The sequence below is a fragment of the Tamandua tetradactyla genome, chromosome 11 (assembly GCF_023851605.1).
Source record: "Tamandua tetradactyla isolate mTamTet1 chromosome 11, mTamTet1.pri, whole genome shotgun sequence".
Taxonomy (NCBI): Eukaryota; Metazoa; Chordata; class Mammalia; order Pilosa; family Myrmecophagidae; genus Tamandua; species Tamandua tetradactyla.
In genome coordinates, this window is record NC_135337.1 from 91036469 (window position 1) to 91061415 (window position 24947).

The window sequence follows — 24947 nt, forward strand, 5'->3', positions numbered from 1 at the left end:
ATGTGGGCGTTCCCAGACTGAGAACAGAGGGCGTAAGCAACCATCCTGGCTGGAATGCCAACCCAAGCTCCTACGGACACGCCGGACGCACAAGCACAAACCGCCCACTGGGAGGCGCTCTAGCTGTGGGGCCAAAGCGTGCTGCCCCGGGGAGCAGGCCACCAGGGAGCTGGGCATGACCTGCAAAGGAGGCAGTGCCCGTCAACAGGGGCGTGGAGGGGGACAGTGTGGGCACTAGGGAGCCAGTAGAGGCAGGGACATGGCCAAGGTGGCTCCAGGCCAACCAGGGCACTCTATGTTTTTGGAGTCTGGGCCTTTCTTGGCACCTTGGGGACAGAGACATGGCTGGCTCCGGGGAAGCCGGAGGGCCCGGGGCACTCATCAAGAAGGGGTGACAGTCAGGGAGGTTCTGGGAGCTCGGCTTCCAGCAGCCGGCGCAGGCTCCCCCTCTGCTTCCCAGAAGGCAGCAAAGCAACAGGGCCAACGAAACCCCAAGTTCCATCAGGCACATGCTAGGCTTGGTATCAGGGACCCAGAGAGACCTGCCCACTAGTCTGGCCAGTTCTTAAGGCCTGGCACCCCCGGGTGGGCCCATGCCAACATGCTCCCACCCCCACCTCCGGGCAGAAGCCAAGTTCTTGGAGATCTAAGCAACGTGAGGGAAAAGGGGGCCAGCTGGGCAAAGGACGGTAGGGCACTGGGAGCCTGATACCAAACCCCCGTACCCCTGTTTCCACCAGGCCAGGAGTCGCCCTGGGAGGGTCCAATACCTTACTGGTACACTGCCTAACTGTATTGATTAGCTCCTGGATAACCAGGTCGACACATTTCAGACAGGGCTCTTTCAGCTTGACGACCTGCTTTTTCACAATGGCCTCGAATGCCAAGTCCGGGGTGAAGAGCCCGGTCCTGGAAACATCCATACCCGGGGGCAGGGGAGATAAGTCAGAGAGAAACAAAGCATGGTCAGCAATTTCACAGGCACTGGCTGCGCCCCAACAAAGGGCACAGGGCATGTTTGGTCTAGGGGTCAGGCCCCTGCATCCGGGCCTGGAAGTCCCCAGGGGGACCGAGGACCCGGGGGTGATGTGAAATCAGACAAGTAGAGTGGCCAGTTTTGTCAGAAGGGGTCCCAGGAGGTTCAGGGGGCCCGGATGGGGAGGTGGCCTTGCCCCCCCCCCGGCCCTGGGCAACCCCATAGGGCACTTTCTTCAGCCTCAGGCCACCCCAATGGGCAGGAACCCAGCGGCCTGGACCCAGGGGCTGGGGACAGCCCCGTGGTCAACAGAGACCCACATGAGAACGGAAAGATGTCCGCCTTCACGTGCCCTGGGAGACCCCCGAGGGAAGCAACTATTCAGCACTAGCAGAAAGCCCCTTCGAGGCCTTGTAGCCGGGGCACCCCCCGTGGAACTTGCCTGACTCCGTGGATGTTCTTGATGGCATAGCTGATCTCGCGCCTCAAATCCTTCTCATCAAACTCCATCTGAGAAGAGAGCAACAGGCCAAATGCACGTGAGGAGGCATACGTGGCACCCACGAGAGGTCTGCCCTTGGGGAACGTTATCTCCTTTGTGTGGTTGTGGTCACGGGCAGAATGTTCCAATTGGTCAAGGTGAAAAAGAAACTCATATGCCTAAGGGTCATCCCCAGAGAACCTCTTTTGTTTCTCTCTCTCCAACACTGCAAATAAACTCATTACCTCCCCCTACATGGGACATGACTCCGAGGGGTGTAAATCTCCCTGGCAATGTGGGACAGAACTCCCGGGATGAGCCAGGACCAGGAATCTTAGGATTGAGAAAACCTTCCTGAACAAAAGATGGAAGAAACAAAATAAAGTTTCAGTGGTTGGGAGATTTCAAATAGAGTTGAGAAGTCATTCTGGAGACTAGTCTTATGCATTATATAGATATTCCTTTTCGGGTTTGAATGTATTGGAGTAGCTAGAGGGAAATACCTGAAACCACTGATTCTTGAAGATGTCTGAGTAACTACAGAGCTTTAAAGATGTGACTGTGTGATTATGAAAACTTCGGGACTGACAGTCCCTTTATTCAGTATATGGATAGATGAGTAAGAAAATAAAGACAAAAAAATAAATAAGATAGGGGAATGGGAGGTTTGGGATGTTTTGGGTATCCTTTTTTACTTTCATTTTTATTGTTTTTGGACTAATGAAAATGTTCAAAAAGCAACTGTGCCAGGACCTGATGGCTTCACAGGAGAATTTTATCAAACTTTTCAAAAAGAACTGACACCAATCCTGCTCAAACTCTTCCAAAAGACTGAAGAAAAAGGAACACTACCTAACTTATTTTATGAAGCTAACATCACTCTAATACCAAAATTGGATAAATACAAGAAAAGAAAACTAAAGACCAATCTCCCTAATGAACACAGATGTGAAAATTCTTAACAAAATACTAGCAAACCTCCCAGGGGTTTGGACCTTCTTGACTAAAAGGGGGAAAGAGCGAAATGAGACAAAATACAGTGTCAATGGCTGAGATTCCAAACAGAGTCAAGAGGTTATCCTGGAGGTTATTCTTATGCAATATATAGATATCATCTTTTTAGTTAAGGTATATTGGAGAGGTTGGAGGGAACTGCCTGAAAATGTAGAGCTGTGTTCCAGTAGCTATGTTTCTTGAAGATGATTATATAAATGATACAGCTTTCACAATGTGACTGTGTGATTGTGAAAACCTTGTGTGGGATGCTCTTTTTATCTACCTTGTCAACAAACGAGTAAAACATATGGAATAAAAATAAAAAATAGGGGGAACAAATGTTAAAATAAATTTAGTTTGAAATGCTAGTGATCAGTGAAAGTGAAGGTAAGGGGTATGGTATGCATGACTTTTTTTCTGTTTTCTTTTTCTGAATTGATGCAAATGTTCTAAGAAATGATCATGATGATGAGTATACAACTATGTGATGATACCGTGAGTTATTAGATTATATATCAAGAATGGAATGATCTCTGATAAAGTCGCCAGTGTTTTGGAGCAGCTAGAAGGGAAAATCTGAGTTGAGGGCACGGCAGCGCATGACAAACTCTGGGAACTGTTCTGCAGCTGCCGTTTGAAGCATGCTTTGAAAATTATTGCTTTTTTCTTTCTTTTCTTTGTGTATATATATATATATATATATATATATGTTATATTTTACAACTAAAAAACAGTTGAAACAAAAAAACTATTGGCAGTTATGATAATATTAGATAAAATAAATTCTGAAATTAAAAAATTGAAAATATTTAGGAACATAGCTCACTACAACAGCAAAGTCGATATGTGTAATAACTTTTTACTTGATATTTTGATGACGTACAATTTTGAAAGTTAATCAAATGGTAAGATACTATTTAATATTTAGAATTCAAGTAACCCTGGTATCTGCATTTATAGATTTTTTCCTTCCTTGTTTTAGTTTTAAATTGGTTTATGAAACATATTGTTCAAACAGGCTTTACAATGATTACTTATATATATATTTTTTAATTTGCCTATGGATAAGCTAAGATATTCCTTTTAGGTGGTTAAGATTTCCATCTGTTAATTGTTAAAACATTTGTATCTTCATATTTTCCTGAGATAAGGAAAATATTTATTAACATAGGTCATTACTATAGCAATGCACATATTTGTAAGAACTTTCTACTTGGTATTTTGAGAACATTCAGTTGCGACAGCTGATCAACTGGTATCTAAGTTACTGTCTAATACTTAAAATTTAAGAACTTTGCTATCTGAATATGTAGATTTTTTCCTTGTCTCAGTTTTAAATCGGTTTATGAAACTTACTGCACAAACACAGGCTTTACAATGATGATATGGATACTTTATTAAAATACACCTATGGTTAAGCTTACTAAGATTTCCATTTTTGGTGATTCCAAGTGAATTGTTTGTTTCCTTAAATTAAAAAAAAAATCAAGTGTGATGATGAATGCACAACTATTGGATGACACTGTGAACCACTGACTGTATACTTTGGATGATTATATGGTATGTGAATATATCTTAATAAAACTGTAATTTTTTTTAAAAAAAGGAATTCAAACCAAGCTTTGGCAAGGAAGCCGCAAAGCCAATCCGTGCAATCTGTGGACAGGAGTGTGAATTCATGGAAACTTTCTCCTTGGCAATACTAATCAAGAACTTCCATAATCACACCAGGGCTGTCACCTCGTAGTTTCAACACTTGAGAAATGTACCCTGAGGAATTAATGAAGATTTAGCAGCAATGACAGAACTATCCATAAATACTGACATTTGTGAATAGGACCTACGTCCCACAGGAGGAGGTTGGCTAAATACATGAGGGGAAACTGTGCTGCCACCAATAATCCACAATATGCAGGTGACAGGTTCAGAAAGAGGGTCATCATGTGAAAAAAGCAGGGTACAAAGAGACAGAACCTGTTTTAAAAATGAAAAAGCTAGAATGGGCATAGCCCAAATCACCCTAAAGAGTGGGAGAAAGATCAAAGGAGAAGGTGGAGTTATACAGAGGTCGGGTTTAACAAATGAGTGTGACTACTATATCATTAAATTGATATTTCTTTTAGTCTCCAGTGTCTTGGAGCAGTTAGTAGTAAAAACCTAAAATTGTGGAGTTGTAACCCATACCAAATTCTAAAATCTGTTCTACACTCATTGTTGCAGTGTGCTTGAAATTTATGGCTTTTTTGTAAATATGTTATTTTTCACAAAAAAAGAAAAAAAAGTTGATTGTGATGAATGCACAGCTACATTATGATACTGTGAACCAGATTGTACACTGTGGATGATTACATGGTATGTGACTATACAAAATATATCAATAAAATTGCACTGAAACAAAAAATAATATGAAAAAAAGACATAGGCATACCCAAATATGGATGACTATACAACGCTATGCCTGTATTTATGTCTTCCCACAGCAACAATTCTGACTGGGTGCACAAGACCTGGTAACAGTTGTCTGTGGGTGTTGAGATTATGGGTGTTTCTTTCCTTTAGTTTTTCTTCTTTTTTTTGAAAAGAATTTACTGTCTTCTAAAACAATAAGGTGCTCACAGTGAATACTGAAGCACATCCAGAAAATCACTAAAAAGAAAAAGAATATCCCAAATCCCAGCACGCAGACCTAATGACGTTTCCATGACTTTCCTTGCAGATGTGTCTGTGCTGACACACGTCTAGAAATTCACAGACAACCATTCAAGGAGGAGGCCCCACACACGTGACCTACTCATCCTGGGACACAGGCTGGCTCGGTAACCTGCTAACCTGCTTTGATGCCCTTCAACAATGAGCTGGGGACATCTTTCCAGATCAACTGTATCTTATATCTTCTATGGCTTTTTTTTTTTTGCACAGGCAGGCACCGGGAATCAAACTCGAGTCTCCGGCATGGCAGGTGAGACCTTTGCCTGCTGAGCCACCGTGGCCCGCCCTCTTCTATGTATTTTTGCAAAGAGCATGCACTGCTTTTGAGTAAGACTGCAAAATTAGAAATTCCATCTTGCTCTGGGTGAAGCCTCTCTGCTGCCCCCTCTGGGAAGGACACCCGTGGAAGGAGAGCCCCCACCTCCCCAGGCCACCTGGACCCCAGTTCTGGAGGACTCGGCCCTGGCAGTGCTACCTTCACCAGCTCGAAGGGAAATCGCTCGTGGAAGATACGATTGATTCGGGCCCCCCCGGAGAGCTCCAGTGTGTCGACCTGGTCTCCTGAGCCCTCGATTCTCTTCTCAAAGTCCACCCCAAACTGCTGAACCATCCTACAAGGAGAAAACCCAAACGTTAGAGGTTTCAACACAGCTCTGGAGAGGGTCTCTGGAGTCGGCCAGTTCCTTTTTGTAATTTTCAGCAGCAAAATGTACACAAATGTTAAAACAAGTAGCCAAATGAAATGCAAGAGTTGCTGGTGGCAGACATGGGGTCACAGCTAGTTACTTTTCCCCGGGGCTTGGCCTGCTCTGCCAAACTACAGGTTATAAAGGCTGTCCTGCTGCACAATTAAAAAAAAAAGCCTTTGTCAGATCCCACTGTGTGTGCCCAGAAACAAACCCAGGTAGGTGGGCCTGCTCACTGGCAACGCCCCCTGGAAACCCTGTCAGTAAGAGCTATCCAAATTAAAAATGTGCCCCATCCCAGACTCAGCGACCCCTCTTCTAGGAGACAGTCAGACAGAAATCCTCACCCAGGCACTTCAGACAATGAAGGCAGCAAGCATCTGTTGGAAGCCCCTAATCCCGGAAGTTTCCCTACAGATGCTGGGGTCACTGGTAAGTGGGGGAAGGTTCACGATGAGGCCTTCATGATAAGGGGGTGAGAAAGCACAGAGCTGGGGGAGGGCCTGCCCTGGCGTGCACTCTCCTGGGGAGGAGCATCACGTAGGAAGATGGGAGCTAGGCTGCAGGGGAGGAGAATATTCCCAGTTGGCCCCTTTATCTGTACTCCTGGAATTCCACCCCATGTGAAGGTAATCGTTTCTTTATAAAGGCTGAGAAGGCAGTTAGGTGACAAGCCACCAGACTGACAAGCACTGGTGACTCAGAAAGGAAACCTCTGTTTCTCTGGCCAGCCTGTGGACCATCTGAAAGAAGGAAGGTCTCGCCCTAGCCAGGGGACTGCAGATCACAGAGTCCTGCTCCCAAATGGCACTTGATGTGCTGCAGCGTGCTGCAGGGCATGTGCCCAGAGGGGCCCGCCCTGCCGGGGGCAAAGGGAAGCATTTCTACTCTGAGATTTTCCGATGGCCGTGTGAGTTGAGAGCTGCTGTTGTCCTCATTTTAAGGGTGAGGAGAGGGGGACTCAAAAAGGTGCCGTCACCTGGCCAAGGATGCCCAGTGGCCCCAGGGTCAGCCCAGGATGTGGCTTCCCAGGCACATGCTTCCAGCCAGATCCACTGGACTGAATCGCCTTAGATGCTTGTGGGGTGCAGCTGTTGCCTTGGAGGGAGAATCCAGGCTGCAGTCATGGCTGTCCTGGGCTAGATGTGGAGGGCCACCTGTACTGGACACCAGGCATCAGAACTCTGATGGCCAAAGGGGACACTGGCTCTCTGGCGTCCAGTGGGGTGGCCTTCTACATCTGTCTGGGTCTCCTGCTCTCGCCAAGCGCTTCCAGTAACCCAGATTCCCTTATAGGCAGTATCCTGTGGTACCCCTGCACCCCCATTTCACAGGGGGATGCCACCCACTCCTCTGTGCCCAGGTCAGACAGCCAGCACTGACTCAGGGTCACAGTGAGGATTCCAAGGGAGATCAGAGGACACCCAGGAGCACCTGAGTCAGGTCACAGCCACCCCCACCCCAGGGCCTTCCAGGGCTCCCGCCTCACTCAGAGCAAGAGTCCAAGTCCTCCTTGCGGCCCACCAGGCCTTGGGTGACCTATCCAGTCCCCTGCCTCCCAGCTGCCCACTCTGCTCCAACCACCAGGGCTCTCCTCTTGCCTCCTCCAACATGCCAGGCCTGGGCTGGCCTCAGGGCCTGTGCGGTTCTCCCCTCCTCAGCTCCTTCAGGCCTGCTGCCTGTCTCTCGCCTTCTCAGGGCAGCTTCCTCTGAAGACTCCACTGTAAATCACCCCTTCCCCACTATAGTATTTCACAGTGGAACACTCTGTGAATGCTGAACTCCACTGGTGACCACCCCGAGGGCAGGATGTGTGCCTGCCCCATTCACTGCTGTGAAAGAGGGATCAGGAAAGGGCGCACAGGAGGCACTCAGTCAGGGCATGCGGAATGCACAAGCGGATGAACGAATGGAGACCAGGGCCCAGCCGAGGAGCGGGGGGGGGGGGGGAGGCACGCACTGCAGCAGGGCTTTGGTTTTGCGTGTGGGGTCGTCGGGCCGGAAGTTCTTGTACTCCTCCACCTCCTTCTCCAGGGACAGCAGCTGGCTCTGCAGCTTGCTGCGCAGGGTCGGCAGCGACTCCCGGATGTGGTTGGTCAGTTGCTGCAGGAGAGAGGCCGGAGAGCAGAGGTGAGAGGGGCAGCATGGCATGCCTGTATCGTTAAGAATATCGACAGACACACGACTCAGCTCTGGACCTGCTCGTGGATTCGCTCGCAAGGGACCAGCGGCACGAGCGAATCCACGGGTCCTTCCAAGAGACTGGGGAATTCAATCGTGCGTCCACATGAGGGCCAGGTGGAGAGACACTCGCGGTCCCAGAACAATCTCTAATAGGCACCACTCGGTTAACAGCTCAGGAAACGACACTGCGTCCACCCACCGAGAGACCAGGTATGACACCGACCCAGCCACATGGCAGATACCAGGCTGCTGAACAAACAGGACGGTCTTTTGAAACAAACATGAAAACCTCTCCCTAAAAAAGGGCACAGAACAGCACATATGATGTGCCTCCTTCAGTGAAAGAAAGAGAGAAAGCAAGAATGTATTTCTTAGCTTGTCTGTATGTGCTTAAGCAAACAGAAGAGTCACAAGAAATAATCAGGAAGGAAAAGGGGAGCAGACGGCTGGAAGGAGATCTTTCACTGCACCCTTTTTTCTCTATATTACTGTGCTTTCTAACCACGTGAAATTGTCATAATTCATAAATTTTCAAAAGAGGCAGGGAGGTAGCACAGCAAAAAGGTTATAGAACAATTCCAAAGATGGATTGTTAGAGAAAGAACGAGGGAGAACAAGCTGGGTAGAATATACTACTGTTCAGCTTGGAAAAGAAAAAGGGGTGTCCCCCCATCCTGATCACAATGGTGTAGTGAGATGCTTCTGGGCTCGGTTCCCCCACGGAAGCTTTGAACAAGCACAACTGGCAGAAACATCTTTCTCAAGACTCCAGAAAACAATGAAAGGACTATAATAACAGTTGACAAGCGTTGAGTCAAGAGAAAAGCAAATTAAAGATGGTGGGAATTCCTATTGCCCTCCTGGTTCAGACTGGAGCCCGCCCAGGCACCATGGTCTTAGTCCTGGGGGGAGCAAAATAACCGTTGTGCATACATGGGGTGCACGGAGCCCTGTGTCAGTCTCTCTCATGGCAGCCTGAGGCTTGCCATCCAGACCTTACCCTGAGCCTTAAAGTGGCTCTCAGGGTTCTCCTACAGAAGACTGTGGGAAAACAATCAAGTTGCAGCAGCCCAGTGCAACAGAGTGCCAGCTGGGGGGTCAGATACTGCAGCACTGGGACTGTGAGGAAACACCATTCCCTGGGGGAAGGAGGCTATTTCTACGTGTGTAAAATGGGAAATTCTTAGGGTCATATGCACATGTCTGAGACATGCACATAAAAGACTGGGGAATCTAATTATATGGCTAAGCTCCGAAGGGTAATGCCTCAATAGACCAAGCTGCAAAAACTGGGAAAGGAGTTTTCTTTTTTCCCTTCCTTTTGTTACTTCCTGACATTCAAGGAAAGCTCTGTCATAACTCTAGCTGCATCAAGCTTGAAGGACATATGCCTCAGTGTCTAAATTCCAGGGATAACGCATTAAAATATCAAATGTTCAGGCTGCAACAAAAGATTATAAAACATACAAAGAAGCAAAAGCGATGGCCAAGGCAAAGAAGAAGATTAAAGCATTAGAAACCATCAGTGAGGGGGACCATATCTGGGACATACCGAAGACTTCGTTTTTCCTTCTAGCTGCTCCAAGACGTTGGAGATTAAAAGAAAAAGACAAAGGCTTTTAAAAAATAGTTCTAAATATGCCCAAAGACCTAAAAGAAAACATGCACAAAGAACTAAAGGACACCAGGAAAACAACAGATAAACACAAAGAGAAAAATCATTAGAGAGATGGGAATTGTGAAAAGGAACCAAGCTGCACTGAAGACCACAGTAACAGAAATGAAAAATTCCCTAAAGGGACTCAAAGACAGATTAGAGTGGGCATAAAAATGAGTGAACTTGAAGCTAGGACAACTGAAATAATTCAGTCTGAGAAAGAGAAAGATGAAAGAATGAAGAAAAAGGAACAGAGTCGGAGGAATCTGTGGGACCAATAAGTGCACCAATATATGCATTGTAAGAATCTCAGAAGAAGAGGGAGAGAAAGGGGCAGAAAGGATATTCAAAGAAATAACGACTGAAAACTTCCCCAATTTAACACATCCAAGATACCCAACGAACTCCAAACGGGATAAACCCAAATAGACCCTCACCATGACATATTATAATCAAACTGCTGAATGCCAAAGATAAGAGAATTCTGAAAGCTGCAAGAGAGAATCAACATGTTACATACAAGGGGGCCTCATTAAGACTTAACACCAATTTCTCATTGGAAACCAAGGAAGCAAGAAGGCAGTGAGATGACATATTTAAAGCGCTGAAGGGAGAAAACTGCCAACCAAGAATTCTATATCCAACAAAACTGTCTTTCAGAAATGAGCAAGACATCTGAAACTTATTCCTGCAAAAGAGAGGCCTACTTACAATTATGCCTAAGAAGCACCCCCAGAGAACCTCCTTGTTGCTCAGATGTGGCCTCTCTAAGCCAACTCAGCAGGTGAATCCACTGCCCTCTTCCCTATATGGGACGTGACTCCCTCGGGTATAAATCTCCTTGGCAACATGGGACATGATTCTTGGGGATGAACCAGGACCGGCACCATGGGATTGAGAAAGCCTTTTTGGTCAAAAGGCGGAAGAGAGAAATGAGACAAAATAAATTTCAGTAGCTGAGAGATTTCAAACAGAGTCAAGAGGTTATCCTGGAGGTTATCCTTATGCATTGTATAGATATCCCTTTTTAGTTTATGGTATAGTGGAGTGGCTGGAGGGAAGTACCTGAAACTGCTGAGCTGTGTTCCAGTAGCCTTGATTCTTAAAGATGATTATATAATGATAGAGTGTTTACAATGTGACAGTGTGATTGTGAAAACATTGTGTCTAAGGCTCCTTTTATCCAGGGTATGGAACAATGAATAGAAAAATAAGGACAAAAAATAAATAAATAATGGGGGGAGTGATAAAGGGTAAAAAAATGGGTAGATTGAAATACTAGAGGGAAGGGTAAGGGGTATGGGATGTATGAGTTTTTCTTTTTATTTCTTTTTTCTGGAGTGATGCAAATGTTCTAAAAATGATCATGGTTATGAATACACAACCATGTGATGATATTGTGAGCCACTGATTTTACACCATGTATGGACGGTATATGTGTGACAATATCTCAATAAAAATACTTTTAAAAAATAGTGAAAACTATCCTTTAACTTTGTCTGGTATATTTTAAAATATGAAATGTCCACCTGTCCTAACCACTATTCTAACAAAAATAATTAAGCTTCCAGTTATTAAAAAAGAAAGAGAAAAGAAATGATGGAGAGATTAAGACATTCCCAGATAAACAAAAGCCGAGGGATTTGTCACCACCAGACTGGCCCTACAAGAAATGCTAAAGAGAGTTCTGCAGGTTGAAAGAAAAAGGCACTGAAAATTGACTTGAGGCCACACACGAAAATAAAAATCCCAGGAAAGGTAATAACACAGGTAATATAAATGCAAGTACTTTTGAATTTTTGGTTTTTAACTATACTTCCTACTTCCTACAGGATGTAAAAGGCAAATACATAAAAAGTCATGATAAAATCAGTGGTTTGGGACTCATAATGGATAAACCTGTCATTTGTGCCAAGAACTACCTACCTAAAGGTGGGGGACGGCAGGTTTGAGAATACAGCTTGTGTACACCATTGAAGTTAAGCTGGTGTCAAAGCAATTGTTATAGAGGTTAAGATGTTAAATTTAAGGCTGTCATAACCACAAAGAAAACACTGGAGACTATGGAGACATAGAGACAGAAAGTAGAATACAGGCTACAGAGGGTGGGGGTAGGTGGCCCAGGAAGAATGGGGAGTTAATGCTTAACAGGTACAGAGTTTCTGGTAGAGGTGACAGGAAGGTTCTAGTAATGGATAATGGTGAGGACAGCACAACATCATGCCTGTGACCCGTCCTAGCACAAACGGCGTGTTTGGGAGTGGTCGAGATGAGAAAGCTTAGGTTGCAGATATGTTCCTATAATCACAAGTAAAAAATGAGCAATTAAAGAGATAATGACAATTTAATATAATACATGACTGAATGGTATCAAATAATGGAAAAGAAAAAGTTCAAAGGGACATTATTGGGACATACGAAAAAACTGGATTGTAGACAATCAGCTTTATGTCAATGCTAAAGTTTTTGAACTTGTTACAAGTTCAAAAGTATTAAGGTAGTTAGGTAAGTGCAAATCCTTGCCCTTAGGAAATACACATGGAATCATTATGTATTCAAACAGCATAATGTATACAACTTCTCAAATGTTTAGAAAATTGACAGAGACAGAGAACACATAAATGGATCTAGATAGAATGATAAAGCAAATGGGACAAAATGTTAAAACTGACGGATCTGGGTATCTAATGAGATAGCAGTATGTTGGAATCTCTGTATTGGATTTGTATCATTTTTAAATTGCCCTGTAGGTTTTTAAAGTGTTTCACATTTAAAAGTTTAAGATAATATTTTTTTTAAAAAGAGAAGGAACGGACGAAGGAAATGAGGAAGTGAAAGCGAAAGGCAAAGGGAAGGCATGAAGGTCTGAAAGGAGGGAGAGAGGGAGGGAGGAGAAAGGCGGACTCTACATCCCCAGATGTCTCTCAAGGCCCTGCAGGTCTCTAAGGGATCCCAGCAGGGCAGCCCGCTGGGGGCCCCCGGGAGGGACGCGCGCATCCCGGCTGGGGGGAAGTCAGCAGTCACTGTACTGGGGCGGCATGATTTTGTTGTTGTTGTTGTGACAGAAGAAAGTTATTTAAAAAAAAAACAGCAAAGCAAACAGTAAAACAAAAGCCAGAAAGTAGCAAATACACAAAAAGTGGAAAGCAGATTTCGTGACGTCTGTCTTACACTTAGGAAGGATTTGCCAAGTATCCAACAGGCTGGGAAGAAGGCATCAAGGCACCCGCGCCCTGTGGTGTGGACCGGGTAGGGGGTCTCCCAGAGGCTCCCCCTGCCCACTCTCAGCCCCTCATCTCTCCTGTGGGTGCTGCAGTCTTTAAAGGCCGGGGTCTGGGCTGTGGAGGGGCAGACGCTATGGAGCTGAGGCTCTTGGGGGCCCCGCTGCCTGCAGCGCTCCTTCCCTTCCCCTCCCTCCGCCCTCTGCACAGGCAGACCCCAGCAGATGCGGGATTCCTCTTGGGCAGGGGTCACTTGCCCTGGATGCCAACTTCCTTCTCTGTTCACCAGGAGGGGACAGCCTTCTCCGGGGACCCCTGCTGCCTAGGCCTGTGCCCAGCCCCCAGCGCCACCTGTCCTGGATCAGGCATTGGGCTGCCAGCTTGGTTTGCGTCTGGCTCCCCCATGAGAAGCGTGCTTCCCTGAGGACAGGCCGTGCTCTCACTGCCCGCTGTGTCCCTAGGGGGCTGTAGTCCCCAGTATGCTGCGGCTCTGCCCCGTTCTGGAAGCTGCCCTCACACAGCGAGGGGGCGTGGGCCTCATCCCACTGGAGGGCAGCCCAGCCACAGGCCCGGCCTCTCACAGTGTCCTGACCTGATCCCACATCAAGGACGCGACCTACAGAGAAGCAGGAGCAAGTGCAAAACCACGCTATTAACTGCAGTCTTTTATTCACAGGAAGGGGCATCCCATGGCGTGCAAGGCAGACTGGTGAAATAAATGAGGGCCCACCTGCTTGGGAACTTGGAGGCAGTTGCAGAAACCAGTGAGGAAGGGTTTTTCTTACCCCACACACGCACAGGGCTCAGGGATACGTTTTTGAGTAAAAAAAGTGGGAGGCAGGGCCGTGAGTACATCACATTTCATGATAAGAGGGGGGAGCATGCCTCTCTCTAGTGTGTCCTGCTTTGATTCACAGAAGGAAACTCAGGGGGACATACAAATTGGGTAAGGACAGTGTTTCTCTGCGGGTGTGAGGGAGGCGACAGAAGGGGTGCGTCCCTGTACACCTCTGCATGCCGCAGCTGTTTGTGAACCCTGTGACTATGCTACCTACTAAAAAATGAATGACAGCAGAGTCCCAGGAGGTACTAGGGCTTGAGCCTTGCAGTAAGTCACGCGGTACAGGCGCTGGGTTCCCCTAGGGTGCAGGGACAGCAGGAACTGCTGCCTGACTGTCAAGGAAGGGTGGCTCAGTGTGGCAGGGCTGCGCTTCGGATGGGCCGAGACCGAGGCTCTGGGCCCCCCTCGCACAGCTGCAGGGTACTGCCGCTGGTCTCTTCGCCATGGCTCAGGCTGGCGCCCCAAACCCAGCCCAGGACCCCACAAGCAGTGGCAGATGCAGGCTTCCGGGCACGTGACTCATGGTTACTGGTAACCACGACGGGAATGAAAGGAACAGCACCCGGTCCTGGTCACAATGGCGCCTGCTCACTGAACTCCCCGCTCCCTACCAGGCCCTGAATCAAATGAGGGGACTGAACCCAGGGGACTGAACCCCTGAGCTGAAACGAGGGCTGCCCTGGCCAGGGGCCGGGCCCGTGGCCAGGGTACCACGTGCCGCCCGCATACCTGGTTCAGGGTCTTCTGCAGGTGCGGGGTGCCCATGCGGTCGGCCATGTGCCGGTAGGCCGGGTGAGAGAGGAAGAACTTCCTCTCGGCGGCCAGGGCGGAGCGGATGTCCTTCCTGCCCTCGATGTCCTTCTGGCTGCGGTTCACCACGCCGATGTAGCCTGCGGACAGGGGGTGTCAGCGCACGGGGGTGCTGACCCCCCGCCCCTGGGTCACACTTGGGGACAAGCAACTGGGAAACACCAGTGGGGGTGCCCCCAAGAGCCCCAGAAGTGTCGGGAGGAGGAAGAGGCTGCCACCAGCCTGCTGTGAGGGGGACAGAGAAGCGCTCTGGGGAAGCTCAAGTCCACAAGCTGAGCTCTACAGGCAGGCAAGGGAAAGTACGTGTTACAACGGACCTTGCCAGGGAGTCGAACCTAATAAAAAGCCTTTAGTTTGTATGGTTATGATTACGTTGTATGATTATACACTTTGGAGGGATTGTATGGTGTGTGGATACCGCTCAATAAAATTGCATTAAAAAAAAAAGCATGATTATGTTTAAAACAGGTGGGTATACTAGGGCACGCATGCCCATAGAAATAAGAAGAACAGCACAGAGAGTCCAAAAAATATACCCGGAAAACAGTGGGAACTGAAAAGTTAACACTTTAAACTCAGTAGGGGAAAAGGTGGATGATTCAACGGACCATGTTGACAAACCGAGTTAGAGGCCACCCAAAGCTAATTCTTGAGGGATTGTTAATTTACACATAACACATGGAGTGGAAGAAGTACTTCAAGAAAACGTGGATAATTAAATATATATATATATATATATTTGCATCCGTGTTTTCGGGAACAAAGGCCAGGAAACAGCTAACAGTGTTGTGAGAAACCATTCTTGGGAAAGGGGCTGGGAGATACACAACTGCCTCAATTTACTGACTTCGGGACCCTTTGGGAATTTATTTTTAACATGAAAACCTATTTTGATAAGTAAAATGTTAGTGTGAGGACAAGACTTGCAGCACTGGACATGAAGAAACTGGGAAAGGAGAAGGGCAGGGGGTGGCACTCCACAAAGCCAGGATGCTAGGTGCCCCAAGCATGGGCATGAAGCCCCTCCTGGACAGCTGTGCAAATGGGCATTAAAGGGAAATCAAGGACCTGGCCTCAGTAAGCACACATGGGCCTTGTTATAGCAAACTTGGAAAGGCAGGTAGGGAAGGGAGAGGCCTTCTAGTGACAGCCACGTGCAGCCTCCTCCATCCTCGTGGGTGTGGGGAGTCACATAACGGTCCTCTTGGAAGGAGGGGAGCAGTGCCATACGCCCTTCCTGTTGGGTGCTGTGCAGACACGACTGCACTGCGAGCTCCCCATAGATATCCTTACATCCATTTGACAATGAGGGGCCCGAGACAAAGAATCAGAAGGGGAACCACGACCTGAGCCCAGATTCATTTGAAGCCCCAACTCTCTCTCTCATACAACGCACACAGGAAACAGCAGGTAGGAGAGAAAAGGCAGGAGGTACGGTTTTGGTCCCTATAACAGTTTAGGAGATCTGAGCCTGTTGGCGAGAAGAAGGATTCTTTGCAGGGATTCTGAAGACACATGACTAGAGGAGAAAGCTGAGGGAGGAAGAAGCCGAGGTCCCCAGATGGGAGCAGCACCCAAGTGAGTAGGCAGAATAAAGAGTTGTCTTTCTTGGAAACAGAAATGAAGGCACAAAAAAGGGAGAGGTGGATGACAGTGAGCCAGGGTCAAACAATGCCGGGAGGTGCGTGCCATCTAGCCACTCAGGAGCTGAGGGTGGGAAGTAGAGTTCCCAGATGCCAACGTCCATGGGTTCTAAGATGGACACGTGCAGGGGAGCAAGGAGGTTAGGGTGGCTCAGTGGGGGGTGCTGGAGGGGGCAGGAGGTGTCTGGCTAGGTTTTTCTTTCTCAGCATCCACATTTCCTTCATAAAATCTCTGTGGCCAACCCATCTGCTTCTTGGCCTCTGCTCTGTAAGCCAAGTGGGTTTCTGAATTTCACCCCCAAGCATGCCCCCTGCTACCACAGGGCTACCCCACCACTCAATGTCTCAGCTGCACTGCGTAAGGCCGCAATGAGGCTCCCAAAATCTCCCTCTGTCTATTCCAAATCTCAGCTCCCAGGCACTGAGGAGGGAAGCCCAGGGAGCAAAGACCTAAATGATACTGGCAAGGTATAAGGGCCGAGATGTCCACAGCTGAGAAAAGAGCATAGAGGGAAGAAATGGCCTAACAAAACCACACACACACACACACACACACACACATGAAGAACCTATGTGGATATTCGCTGCTGCACCACAGTAAAAAGCAGGGAACAACGAAGTGTTCAACAAACGCCCAGGCACCCACCCGTACAGTACACCACTATCCACAGACTATTTGCCTGTCCTGGGGAAGCACTGTGATATTCTGCAAAACGAAACAGAAAAGCAGGGTACAGGGCAGCCTGCAGCTGGAGAGTCAGGTGCAAAACCAGCCCTGCTGCTTCCTAGTCTTGTGAGCTGGGGCCATGGATTTCGCCTCTCTGAGCCTCAGTTTCTTTGTTTATAAAATGGAGATGGGAGTCACCTTGCTGGGTTACTGTCAAGATTAAATGCATCTCTCCACATAAAGAGCTTGGTCTGATACGTAACAGATACTCAATAAAGGTTTCCTAGTCTCATCTTTGCAAATAAATATACTTTGTTTCTATCAGAAAACCTGAACCTGAACTTGACCCCAGAGAGATCCCCATCCGGATCTAATTACAAACTAGCCACATCCCAAATGTGTGATATTATACAGGACAGAGGATCTGGTTTTGTCCACAAACAAATGGGATGGAAAAACAAAAAGGATGGGAGGGGGAACTGCTCAAAAAGACACTTAAAATACTTATGTGAAAATTATATGATTTTTTTGGATTTGCTTTCAAACTCCCAAGAGAGAAAAAAAACCAAACAATAGGAGAGGACAGGATTGGAATTCCAGATTGGCAAAGGGTAGGAAACCCCTGAAGCTGGGTAAAGTTTCATGGTGACTTGTCAAACTCTTCTATCTGCTTTGGAAAAATTTTTTTACACTAGAAGTACAAAAAATTTTTAAAAGTTACAAATGCTAGTGGGAAAAAAAAATGTTTGGAAGGCGATCTAGAGTGCCTATGTCAGGGCACTAGGACTGCAGGTGATTTTACTTTTCTCATCCTGCATGCTCCAAAAGTTAGCAGATGTGAACTGGCAATTGAAAAAAATGAATGTATACAAATCAGAAAAATAAGACACATGCATAGGAAAAAAAAAGAATGATTTACAACCAAGGGTAAAAGCAGCTAGTACTGGGTTAGCAGAGCAACAGGGGACAGTGAGCACTGGGTGTGTGCGTCCCAGCAGGACGTCTCTGCCTTCCTCCCAGGGCCCCCCCGCCTCCAGCCGCACCTCTTCTCAAGGGGAGCAGCTTGTTCTCCAGGATGTCTCTGGCGTCGGTGCCTTCATCCATCAGGTCAAGCTTGGTGATGACGCCAATGGTCCGCAGGCCTGAAAGAGCCCAGATGTCAGAGGGTGCTACCAGGAGGGGGCAGGGGCTGGTGGCCACAGGCCACCTGGGGTACAGCCAGACCCACCACTTCCAGGCGATGGGATCTGGGATGCACTGATACGTCACCTCCTTGGGACCCCATAACCACATGGCATCAGTAATGGCCCTGATCTCAGCAGGTCTTCCCTATCGGCATGGTTGGGACTGTCACTGACAGCATCTTGCTGCTGCTGGGTCAGGGGCAAACTGCACTGACACAAACGCCAATCTCAGGTTAGGGCCCCAATGCTGTGCCCTTTGAGTTGCAGGCAGAGTCCCAAAAGAGCATGTGAATCCACAGCAACCGTTTTCAGGGTTACATGCCACCTGAATGACCAAAATTCCACTCTGGTAACCAACCCATTGAATTCTTCCTCTCCCCAAATCATCCAGAGTCAAGCAAATCCTCATAGCACAGCCCAAGCCCAGAGACCAACTGCCACAGCCAACCCTGAGGGCCAGCCTGGGGTTGCTGGGCAGCTGGGAGGGGCTGGGAACCCTGGGAACTGGTCCCCACAGTGCAGGGCAGCCTCTCTTGGGAAAGCAAGTCTGGAAGACTGTGGCGAGGAAGTTGGCACCGCCTCTTTCCCACCCACTAGTGTGACCGAAGCAGAGCCCAGAGCCCTGAACTTAAAGGGGCTGGCGGTCAGGGTCAACCCAGAAGACGTAAGTCACAGAGACTGCACGGCCTCAGTGACTCACCCAGCTCCTCCCTGGTCCCCAATGCCTCCCACACCGCTGTGGATTTTCAGCAGTCAGAGGGCATTTTGCAAAAATTTCAGTTTGGGTTATACATAGCTTAAACATCCGCAACATTCTCAGAGTAGAATTCAAGTCCCACGTGACCTACAAGGGCCTGCTCGACCAGCCCCTGGTGCTCCCCTGAGCGCACTCTGCACTGCCCACCTGGGTCCCCTTGCTGGATCTCAAATACACCGAGCTCCAAGTCACTCCCAGAATTTTAGTACCCACTGTCCATATTCTTCAATTTTACCTCTTTTCATCCTTCTGGTCATGCCTGAAATCTCCCTCCTTCAAAGGCCCCTGACCCCCTCCCACCCCAGGCACAATCAGAAGGTCCTCATTTCTTCACAGCACTTACTGCTCCCCGAAATTATCTCACTTGCTTCCTTCCCTGCTGTATTCTTTCTCTCCACTGGAATAGCAGCTTCCTGCAGGTGGCAAGGGACCCTGTCGGTTTTGTCCTATAGGGATCCCAGAGCCAAAACAGAGCCTGGCACAGAGCGAGTGCGTAACTAACGCTTTCTGAGTAAATGGCCATTTGAAAAGCTTGGCCCTGAGTGCCTGTGGCCAGGGACACCACAGTTCCCAACCCTCCCTCTTGCCTTTCCTTGCTTTGTTAACTTGTCACTTTTTACTTTGCTTGCTGACCCCTCAGGAGATCTGAATTTTCAACCTTGAGCTGACTAGTTCGTGGAGACAATCTGCAGCCCTCACCACAGCCCCATACTTGGGGACTGCTGTTCCCACTTTGGTGGGGGGTGGGAGGAGGAGGAGACAAGCCCCAGGGAGGGTAAATAACTTCTAGAGGCAGAATTTGGGTGTGTACCTGCGACCTTTGATCTCTGGGCTCATCCCACTGCCCTCATGAGCATCCTGGGCAGGTGAACGGGGCACCATCATGCTCAAGGAGGAATACCTGATGGCCACACAGTGGCCTCCAGGGGACGGACGGTCCTCAGGGGAAGCAGTGTGACCCCAGAAGACATTTCCTAGGGAGGCCACATGCCAGAGAGAACACCAGTGCCTGCGCACCAAGTATTCCAAGCCAACACTTGGCGGCGTCTTGACGAGGGAGCCAAGGCTCTGGGTGCAGTAGTTACCCTGGGGATCGACCTCCTTGGCCAACTTGAGGGCGTCTGAGTTGGCCAGGTCCATGTTGGCGGGGGTGACAGCCAGGATCAGGCTGCTCTCCCGGCTGATGAACTGCAGGATCATTTCCTTGATCTGGTACTCGATGTCCGGGGGCTGGTCCCCGACAGGTACCTTGGTGATGCCCGGAAGGTCGATGAGGGTCAAGTTCAGCACTGGGGGGAGAGCAGAGGAGCACAGCGTGGTCAGAACTTGGGGAAAGGAGGCGCCCGACCCTGCAGCACCCCAGCTGGCTGATTTTCCCAGGGGCCCCGGGCAATCAGGGCTCAGACCTCAGGATTTCTCCTGGTGTGCCAACTGGGTCACACGTGTGGATGCCATACCCCTTCTAGGACCCCACCCCACGGATACCCTTAGGCGGGGGCCTGCTCTATTTAGATGATACACAGTTTTAAACTCAGGACAGTTCCATTTGCAGTTAAATAAGTTTCAGTTTAAACAGTTAAATAAATTTCAGCCAATACTAAGGGAGCTTTAAAAACACAAAGATGGTATTTTTTGTTTACTGATATGAAACACACTCAGATGTGTTCATACAAAGAGGCAAAACTGATCTCTATATTATGCTACAATTTGAGCAAAACAGCTATTCACAGACATACACTAAACACACATATACTCATAATTGCTTAAGCTGGTATTCTAAATCATTTGAAAGGCATGAAATAGATTTGTAATACAGAGGGGCAGGCTGGTTTCTCACTGCATACTCTTTTTTGTAATTTTTGACTGGTAAGCCAGGTACAGGCATTATTCATTCAAAAATAGATTTGAGTCACTGACTGCATACTTTGGATGGACTGTATGGTGTGTGAATATATCTCAATACAATAAATTAAATGTGAAAACCCACTACAAGGAACCCATATAGAGCAGTTCAGATACTCAAATATTCCCCAAGTGCCAGCTGAGCTGGTACCCCAGGCCTTGGGGTTAGAGGCTGCTCTGTTGAAAGGGTGCAGGGTTTTATAACCAAGACATTCGGTGTGCAAGTCCGGCTTTTGGCCCCTCTCAAGGAAGCAGAGGACTGGCTGTCTTAGGTCTGTGTCAATCTGTGGCCACCACTGCCTGGGAGCCAGGTGGTGGCTGCCCCCTCTCAAAGGGCCATCCAGCTGCCATTTGCTACCGTCCCTACCACTCCAGAGAATCTTTCCGTAATGTTTTTCCTTAGAGCTCAGATCAATTTCTCTGTAGCTATCAAAGGTGGGGGGACAACAATCAAAAGGGCTGGGGGTGTGTGAAGAAAACCGGGAGGAGGCGTATTTTCGTGACAGTGGCTGCTCCTGCCAGGCTCGGTAGGCAGAGTGGGCAGCTCCTGGGCCTCTCCGCGGCAGGTTCCAGCCGGGCGCCTACCGTGTGGTGAGTAGACCCGCAGATTGATGGGCACAGGGGAGATGCCTTTGTTGGTCCCCGTGACCCTGTCCGTCTCCGCTTCGATCTCCTGCCGGACTTCATCGAAGTCTGTAAACTTTTTGGACTTGCAGTGCAAAAACTCGGCATATTCTGAAAAGGGTGGAAAGAAGTTCAACATTAGAATGAGTGCTCTCTTCATTGGAAGTCGACGGAAAAGAGCTTTGAAACCCGGAAAGAGTGGGGAATCGGTCAGGGTCGCTCCAGGAATACGGGGCAAGATGGATTCATCCATGGCAAGGATGGGTGGGAAGCTGCTCCTCAAGACTGAGTGCCCTTCCTGACCCAGGAGAACAAACTGGCAACGAGGCTGGGAGTGCAGCCTTCTTCTAACTACACAGCAGGACATAGTCAAAAAAAATTTATTCACTGGAGCAACTGTAGAACAGTTTGGTGGTTCTCAGAAAGTTAAGTAGAGAATTAGCATGACCTAACAATCCCACTTCTAGATCTATTCGTTATATACTGATGAAGGGGTCAATTCAACAAGAAGATGCAACAATTATAAATATATATGCACCTGATAGCAGAACCCCAAAATATATCAAGGAAATACTGACAGACTTGGAGGGAGAAATTGGCAGTTCTACGTTAACTAGTAAGAGATTTTAATACACCACTTTCAATAATGGATAGAACATTTAGTCAGAAGATCAATAAGGAAATACAGGACTTGAATGATACTCTAAACCAATTAGACCTAACAGACATATAGAAGACGGCAATGACAAACAACAACAAGAACAACATATATTCTTCTCAAGCGCACATGATCATTCTCCAGGATAAACCATATCTTAGGTAACAAAATAAGTCTCAATAAATTTAAAACATATTGAAATCATACAAGGTTTCTTCTCTGACCGCAAGAGACTGAAGCTAGAAATCAATAACAGAGAGTGAAATGGAAATTGCACAAATATTAAAATTAAACAACATATTCTAAGACAGTCAGTGGGTTCAAGTGGCTACCACAAGGGAAATTAGGAACTATCTTGAAGTCAGCGACAACGAAAATACAACATATCAAAACTTATACGATGCAGCAGAGGCAGTGCTCAGAGAAAACTTTTAGCTCTAAATGCTTACATTAGAAAAGAGGAAAGATCTCAAATCAGACCTAACCTCAAAATTGGAAGACCTCAAGAAAGAAGAGCAAGCTAAAGCTGAAGCAAGCAGAAGGAAGGAAATGACAATGGTTAGGGTAGAGATAAATGAAATAGAGAACAGAAAATGAATAACAGACCAACAAAATCTAAAGTTGGGGGGCTTCACCGGGCGGGGTGGCAAGCGGCCGGAGTTCCTCCCTTCCCCCTTCCCGGGCCGGCTGGGAGAATTGGACAGGCGGTCCCCTTAAGCCGCAGCAGCAGGCGCCCACACCACGCGCAGCAACACGGACCAACTGAGAGAATTGGATCGGAAATCCCCAGGCCGCGGAGAACGGTGACTGGGGGGGGGGCTTTTGAAATACGTGACTCCCCGGGAATGGTGCACTCTCCTGGGCGGGCCGCGGTGGCTGGCGCCCTTCCACCACACTTGGCGCCCCGGGCCGACTAGGAAATTCGGACGGGCGCTCTCCCGGGCTGTGGCGGCCGGTGTCCCTCCCCACGTTCGGACCCTGGGCCAGCTGGCACTCCTCCAAGCCGCTTCGGCTAGCGAACCTCCCCGAAGGCGAGAGTTTTCCAAAGTTAAAGGACCCACAGCACCTTTTACTGGTGGGACCCGCAGACAAACGTGTGCCACGAGCGCCACCTACTGGGCAGGATAAGAAACACAGATCCCAGAGATTTCACAGAAAAATCTTCCAAACTGTTGGGTCCAGTACCCAGGGAAATCTGACTAAATGCCCAGTCGCCAGCAGAAGATAACGGATCACGCTCAAAAAATTGAAAATATGGCCCAGTCAAAGGAACAAACCAATAGTTCAAATGAGATACAGGAGCTGAGACAACTAATGCTGAATATACGAACAGAAATGGAAAACCTCTTCAAAAACGAAATCGATAAATTGAGGGAGGACATGAAGAAGACATGGGCTGAACAAAAAGAAGAAATAGAAAAACTGAAAAAACAAATCACAGAACTTGTGGAAGTGAAGGATAAAGTAGAAAAGATGGAAAAAAACAATGGATACCTACAATGATAGATTTAAAGAGACAGAAGATAGAATTAGTGATTTGGAGGATGGAACATCTGAATTCCAAAAAGAAACAGAAACTATCGGGAAAAGAATGGAAAAATTTGAACAGGGTATCAGGGAACTCAAGGACAATATGAACCGCACAAATATACGTGTTGTGGGTGTCCCAGAAGGAGAAGAGAAGGGAAAAAGAGGAGAAAAACTAATGGAAGAAATTATCACTGAAAACTTCCCAACTCTCATGAAAGACCTAAAATTACAGATCCAAGAAGTGCAGCGCACCCCAAAGAGATTAGACCCAAATAGGCATTCTCCAAGACACTTACTAGTTAGAATGTCAGAGGTCAAAGAGAAAGAGAGGATCTTGAAAGCAGCAAGAGAAAAACAATCCATCACATACAAGGAAAACCCAATAAGACTATGTGTAGATTTCTCAGCAGAAACCATGGAGGCTAGAAGACAGTGGGATGATATATTTAATTTACTAAAAGAGAAAAACTGCCAACCAAGACTCCTATATCCAGCAAAATTGTCCTTCAAAAATGAGGGAGAAATTAAAACATTCTCAGACAAAAAGTCACTGAGAGAATTTGTGACCAAGAGACCAGCTGTGCAAGAAATACTAAAGGGAGCACTAGAGTCAGACACAAAAAGATAGAAGAGAGAAGTATGGAGAAGAGTGTAGAAAGAAGGAAAGTCAGATATGATATATATAATACAAAAGGCAAAATGTTAGAGGAAAATATTATTCAAACAGTAATAACACTAAATGTTAATGGACTGAATTCCCGAATCAAAAGACATAGATTGGCAGAATGGATTAAAAATCAGGATCCTTCTATATGCTGTCTACAGGAAACACATCTTAGACCCAAAGATAAACATAGGTTGAAAGTGAAAGGTTGGGAAAAGATATTTCATGCAAATAACAACCAGAAAAGACCAGGAGTGGCTATACTAATATCCAACAAATTAAACTTCAAATGTAAAACAGTTAAAAGAGACAAAGAAGGACACTACCTACTAATAAAAGGAACAATTCCACAAGAAGACATAACAATCATAAATATTTACGCACCAAACCAGAATGCCCCAAAATACGTGAGGAATACACCGCAAACACTGAAAAGGGAAATAGACACATATACCATAATAGTTGGAGACTTCAATTCCCCACTCTCATCAATGGACAGAACATCTAGACAGAGGATCAATAAAGAAATAGAGAATCTGAATATTACTATAAATGAGCTAGACTTAACAGACATTTATAGGACATTACATCCCACAACAGCAGGATACACCTTTTTCTAAGTGCTCATGGATCATTCTCAAAGATATGCTGGGTCATAAAGCAAGTCTTAACAAATTTAAAAAGATTGAAATCATACACAACACTTTCTCGGATCATAAAGGAATGAAGTTGGAAATCAATAATAGGCAGAGTGCCA

The 24947-nt window shown here is 47.2% G+C and overlaps 1 protein-coding gene across 12 annotated transcripts in view; it reads right to left on the reverse strand.

Moving 5' to 3' along the window:
* DNM2 (dynamin 2) overlaps window positions 1-24947 on the reverse strand; it is a 99202-nt gene that overhangs the window by 25931 nt on the left and 48324 nt on the right. For 8 of the 12 annotated variants that reach the window (XM_077121805.1, XM_077121798.1, XM_077121801.1 and 5 more), the window contains exons 3-10: window positions 21300-21449; window positions 19898-20101; window positions 17915-18013; window positions 14481-14641; window positions 7809-7951; window positions 5638-5773; window positions 1419-1486; window positions 771-909 (exon numbers count right to left, since the gene is read on the reverse strand). In XM_077121805.1, coding sequence (XP_076977920.1) covers window positions 771-909; window positions 1419-1486; window positions 5638-5773; window positions 7809-7951; window positions 14481-14641; window positions 17915-18013; window positions 19898-20101; window positions 21300-21449 — 1100 coding nt within the window. The remainder of the gene's footprint in view (window positions 1-770; window positions 910-1418; window positions 1487-5637; window positions 5774-7808; window positions 7952-14480; window positions 14642-17914; window positions 18014-19897; window positions 20102-21299; window positions 21450-24947) is intronic. The other 4 variants (XM_077121802.1, XM_077121804.1, XM_077121800.1 and 1 more) reach the window with 1 other exon arrangement.